Source organism: Chelonoidis abingdonii, chromosome 1 (assembly GCF_003597395.2).
Source record: "Chelonoidis abingdonii isolate Lonesome George chromosome 1, CheloAbing_2.0, whole genome shotgun sequence".
In the NCBI taxonomy this organism is placed as follows: domain Eukaryota; kingdom Metazoa; phylum Chordata; order Testudines; family Testudinidae; genus Chelonoidis; species Chelonoidis abingdonii.
In genome coordinates, this window is record NC_133769.1 from 259859099 (window position 1) to 259865098 (window position 6000).

Here is a 6000-nt window from a genome sequence, read left to right on the forward strand (position 1 = left end):
TTATATCCGAATTCGTGTTATATCAGGTTGCATTATATCCGGGTAGAGGTGTATATAATTATAAAATAAACCAATTGAAATAAAAATACTGTACTTACATTTCAGTGTATAGTATATAGAGCAGTATAAACAAGTCATTATCAGTATGAAATTTTAGTTTGTACCAATTACTTGTTTTTATGTAGCCTATTTTATAACTAGGGAAATATCTAGATTAGTTGATGTATCCCCTGGAAGACCTCTGCGAACTCCTGGGGTACGTGTACCCTTGGTTGAGAACCACTGATTTAGAGGTACCAAGGACATGAATGTCTCTGATGAAGTCTGTATCTGAAAGACTATCTGATGATGAAGGAGAAAAGCACTCTCTGCTAGTTGCTATATGGACATGCAAAAACAGCTGGTGACCTAACATGACTCCTAGGTTCTTGGTCATAAAAGGTGGATAACCAAAAGAAGATCTCCCTTACTGCTTCCCCCAAAACAATATCACCCATCTTAGCTGGACTGAGTTTCAGCCAGCCATCTCTTCAAACAAGTAACAATCTTCTTCAGACAGTGGGACAGCTGACCAACTACATCATCTGAACCAGATGAAATGGAGATACAAAGCAGAGTGTCATCAGTATATTGATGGCACTGACACCCAAACTGAATCCTTATCTCCCTTGCATGCAGACTGAGCAACAAAAAAGAGACAAAATAGAACCCTGCAGCACTTTGCTCAACAGAGGATTTGGAGCAGATGAGCTACTGCCCACTAACACCTTCTAAATATTTACCACCTTGAATCACTTTGCCAGTTTGCTAATTACATGCATAAAAATTAAATACTAGAAAATAAAAGAAATGAGTAAAATATAAACTAATGCACATTCCATATTTCATTCACCTCACCTTTCCACAGTGGTTTGATTGTCAAGTTGATCTTCGTTGAGTTTGTAGTCAGAGTTCTCAGCAACTGGCTTTCTATTACTTTCAAGGATATCATGTCCCTGTTTTAAAGCTAACCTCAAATCCTCCTGCAGAAAACAAAGAACATGTTTTAGAGGTCTTTCTAAAGAAATCTTGCCAAGGGCCACAGATAAAGTGTTCTTTATAGGAAGAATAGCGAGAACAATTTAATAAAGTAATCTGGCTAAGCAGCAGTTCTGCAGAAAAGGACCTGGGGATTATAGTGGATGAGAAGCTGGATATGAGTCAGCAGCGTGCACTTGTTTCCAAGAAGGCTAACGGCATATTAGGCTGCGTTAGTGGGAGCACTGTCAGCAGATCGAGGGAAGTGATTATTCCCCTCTATTTGGCACTGGTGAAGCCACATCTGGAGTAATGTGTCCAGTTTTGGGCCCTCCACTACAGAAAAGATGTGGACAAATTGGAGAGAGTCCAGTGGAGGGCAACGAAAATGATTAGAGAGCTGAGGCACATGATTTACAAGGAGAGGCGAGGGAACTGGGTTTATTTAATCTGCAGAAGAGAAGAGTGAGGGGGGATTTGATAGCAGCCATCAATTACCTGAAGGGGGGTTCCAAAGAGGATGGAGCTAGGCTATTCGCAGTGGTGGCAGATGACAGAACAAGGAGCAATGGTCTCAAGTTGCAGTGGAGGAGGTATAGGTTGGATATTAGGAAAAAACTATTTCACTAGGAAGGTGGTGAAGCACTGGAACAGGTTACCTAGGGAGGTGGTGGAATCTCCATCCTTAGAAGTTTTTAAGGCCCAGCTTGACAAAGCCCTGGCTGGGATGATTTAGTTGGGGTTGGTCCTGCTTTGAGCAGGGAGTTGGACTAGATGACCTCCTGAGGTCTCTTCCAACCCTGATCTTCTATGATTAAAAGTAATGAATTAAAGGTACTGAAAGTTAAACCTCAACATTTTCCAAGCTTGTTCCAACCTCTCAAATCTGTGTTTGAAGTTTCATGATAACGGACACTTTCTCAAGATTTCAAGTGCATCTGATTGTGCACAATTACCTGGAGATTTTTTGCTGCTATATTCTGAAACTGCTGGCAAACAAGTTTTGGTTCAAGTTATTGATGTTTAAAAAAAATATATGTTATCAGGTTTGTCCATTCATAATCAGAATTTCATATATATGCGCACACATTACAACAAATAAAAAATGAAAATCTAAACATTCCCATTACTACATCTTTGGTTGTACAGCAATTTCCATTACAGAAATATAACATCATAATTTGTATGTGCTATATCTTCTTAGTCTCCAGGATTATTTTTGCAAGGAATAAAGATCCTTATTAAAATTCAAATATAGCCAGACAGCTTTAAGAAGATTTCAAAGATCTCACATTCTTAATATTATCTAAATATTTTCAAAAACTCTCCATTTTTTTTATTGTATTTTTATTGCTAGTTATAATGAAAATAACGTGCTAACTAAAAGCAGGGGCACTTTCATACGACACACCTACCTTCATTTTGTCCTTCTTTTCACTATGTGCTGCAAGAAGGGAGCTGGTTGATTGTACATCATTTGGTGGTTCTGTTTCAGCCAATTCGGTCCCAAAGGATTGAAGCATTTGAGCTGTTTGTTTAACCATTAGGGCGAAACTTTCTATGGCCTTTTGGAATATATAAAACCATTAAAGACATTTCGTCTTCTGACCACCACTCCCTCCCCAATAGTAAAATGCAAACTTTAGACTACAACAAAAAGTTTGGCTTAAAAAAAAGTTTTAAATAATATTTTGCTAGCAAGAGTTGTAAATAAAACACCTTCACCATTAGCTTCTTAACTGCATATTTTCTCTATTCTTACATCAGATGCATTCTCCACACATTTTTATAGCCTGGAGTCATTTTTTAACTTGAGCATTTCCTCTCTCTTGTAACAATACCCAGCCCCTGCCCCCCCAGCCTCCAAACAACAATATTCCTTTGCTCCAAAACCCTAAGACAACCACTCCCAAAGTTATGACATGTTATTTCTTTAAGATACTTAAGTTCCACTGAGATAATCTCCTCACTCAGTTGATGTCAGCTTGCATTAATTATAATGTGTTTTATAACTGACAGAGTATAACTCAGAAGGGCCCACTAAACTGCAAAAAATAAAAACAACTAAGGCTTACAGTGCGGTGAGAGAGCCATCTGTTATGACAATAATCCAGAGTGCCACCAAGGTCTTCTGTTAGCTGTGTTTTGTCAATATAACCATGCAATTCTGTTACTGAGCCCAGCATTATGATCTGCAACCATAAAGGAGTAGAATTAATATAACCAAATAAATGACAAGACTCATATTAGGAATTTTCGGGCAAATCCTGCAGTCTTTACTCAGGCCATTGAAAATCAAGGGAAGAAGCACAGGGTGGATTTGTTCCCTTTGTGTATAGAAGAGCATACCAACTCAATAGTAGCTTATGCTGGAAGATGTTACAAATGTAGTAACTACAGACATAACCACCAGCATTTTATTCAGGTTGAACAGTATGCGTTAAGGCAGGTACATGTACTGTACAACATACAATCTTTGCTTTTGGCACACTACATATGGCTATTTTCTGAAAGCTATGGTATTCGGTTAATTCACATCACAACAAGGACATCATAGGCATGCGGCTTAACTTGAGTGGAAAGGGTGAGACACAAATTACAACATGCAACTGGAGTTTTGAATGATTGCTTTAGTTCCCAATTATAATCCAGTTTTTGACTGAGGAAGATGCCCCCTCTAGTTAGGGTAAAAAGAGGGTAGAAAGAGGTTTGTAAGAAAGTCATCACAGTCATATGACAAATCGTCCAGTGATACTATATTATGGGCCAGACGTAAAAAATCCAGGCTCCACTTTTCAGGAAAATGTTATTGTGAGTGCAAATTTTCACCCACAATTTCAATGGCTATAAACCGATGTAACTTAGACAGCTTTGGTATCTACTTTATGATTGCATTCAGGTACTTGGACATTTAAATAACATTAATTGTTCCCACAAATAATCATGGGCAAGAAAACAATGGAGGCTGGGTTGAAAAGTCAGACCCAGTAGCTGTGTATCATTAAAAATTATATTACATATAAGATGTTTTAGTTAGGAGGAACAGGAGTGTTAGCAAACAAATGATATTCTGCAATATGAGTTTGAAGACAGATGGGAATGAAATCATCCTCCTGCTGCTCAATGATGTAAACATACAAGATCTGCCACTACACAATAGATATAAATGAACAAAATAGTTTTTTAAAAGTACATACACTATATTTTATATAACAAAGCTGTACATTTATAAACGTTAATATTAACTCTAGGGTTTAGCTAAGTGCTTGATATTACTCATTTTATGTTTACTCACATGTTAAAATACTCTTTTGTCTAAAAAGACTCCCTGGGAACAAAATACCAACACAGTATAGACAAATTGTTAAAGTAACATGTAAGCATTTCTTTTCCATTTGCTAATGTCCACATTGTTCAGATTAAGTACCTTAACAGATCACTGCTAGTATAGTTGAGGCACAGAAATACTTACAGGTACCTTCATTTTAAATTCATCTCTGTTGAATTTGAAAGCGAGGTCTGAGAGAGTTCGGTGGATAAATCCTGTTGGGCGCAGAACAAGGACCAGCTGCAGGTTTCCTGGGAAAGATGCCTGTAAGTATCATTAAAGAGGTGTGTCCCATTAATTTCTGTATTCCTGGGTTCTATAAATGTATCTTTAGACCAGGGCTCGGCACCCTTTCAGAAGTGCTGTGCCGAGTCTTCATTTATTCACTCTACGGTTTCACGTGCCAGTAATATGTTTTAACGTTTTCAGAAGATCTCTTCTATTTCTATTATTGCATGGAAAGTAAATAAGATTTTAAAAATGTTTAAGAATCTTCATTTAAAATTAAATTAAAATTCTGAGTCCCCTGGACCGGTGGCCAGGACCCGGGCAGTGTGAGTGCCACTGAAAATCAGTTTGTGTGCTGCCTTTGGCACGCGTGCCATAGGTTGCCTACCCCTGCTTTAGACTATATGAAACCCATGCTAAACCATGTCCTGAGTGTACCAAAGGCCTACATAAATGCTTCACTGAATAAAAACTCAGAACATTTTAGAATCCGCTCATCTATGAGAATTAGGATTTAACTATTTTTCCACCTTGGACTGTGAAGTATTTGGATGATGAATTATACTGTCCAAAGCAATTATTACAGCTATGTAGTTGAAATAAATGTTATAGTTCAAGGACAGTAGATTGACAAAAAGGAGGCTTATTAAAACTTACAGGTTTAGTTCTTTTACAGTTACCTTTTTCCATTGCCATTTGAATGCATTATGATTATCTTTTCTGGTCTGTTTGTGTACCTTGCCTATAACTAGCCATGTGAACTATTACCACCATAATTGACTCTCTCAGGCATTAGCTTAAAAGAGACCACCACAGCCAGTCTATCTGAAACAATGCTATCAAGATAAGTTTTGTCCCCTGCTGCTTAGACTAAGTCACTCCACACTCAAAACTGCCCAATAGTTTCCCCTCTCCTTCTGCATTAAGTGCAAGCTCTGTACAACTCTACTTTTGCTATATATTTGCCCTTATCTCCACTTGCCTCCATTTCTCTTATCTGTACACTCCCTTTCCCAGCTGTAAATGGCACTCCACATAGCAGGGGAGGCACCAGTCGGGAAGTAGTTGAAGGAATATATAAATCTTTTTACGAGAAGTGGTAACATAAGAGAACTGCTACTGTAAACAATGCTGGATGGGTGCCTGCTGTTCCTCTTTATCTGAGCTCATATCAACACTAGCTAGATAACCGCACTCTTTTTATGCCTTTTTCAGAAAGTCCTGGTGACTTGCAGAGACAAGGACATGACATAAGAGACATTCCTAAAACACATTTTAACTTCGTGAACTAGCCAAGACAAAAGGACAGAAAAAAACCACGTCACTCCAGTCCAGCAGCATATTTGTTATGAAGCCCACTGTATAGTAAGCAGACAAACTACACAGTGTTTTCTTAATAGTGCTCCATGACAACTTATTAAGAAGAT

The 6000-nt window shown here is 38.0% G+C and overlaps 1 protein-coding gene across 2 annotated transcripts in view; it reads right to left on the reverse strand.

Moving 5' to 3' along the window:
* Positions 1 to 4604, reverse strand: part of MCF2L (MCF.2 cell line derived transforming sequence like) — a 48158-nt gene extending 43554 nt beyond the window's left edge. For both annotated transcript variants that reach the window (XM_032788434.2, XM_075061478.1), the window contains exons 1-4: positions 4490 to 4604; positions 3093 to 3209; positions 2433 to 2582; positions 898 to 1022 (exon numbers count right to left, since the gene is read on the reverse strand). In XM_032788434.2, the coding sequence (XP_032644325.1) occupies positions 898 to 1022; positions 2433 to 2582; positions 3093 to 3209; positions 4490 to 4501 (404 nt within the window). In that variant the 5' untranslated portion in view covers positions 4502 to 4604. The remainder of the gene's footprint in view (positions 1 to 897; positions 1023 to 2432; positions 2583 to 3092; positions 3210 to 4489) is intronic.
* Between the last annotated feature and the right edge of the window lie 1396 nt (positions 4605 to 6000).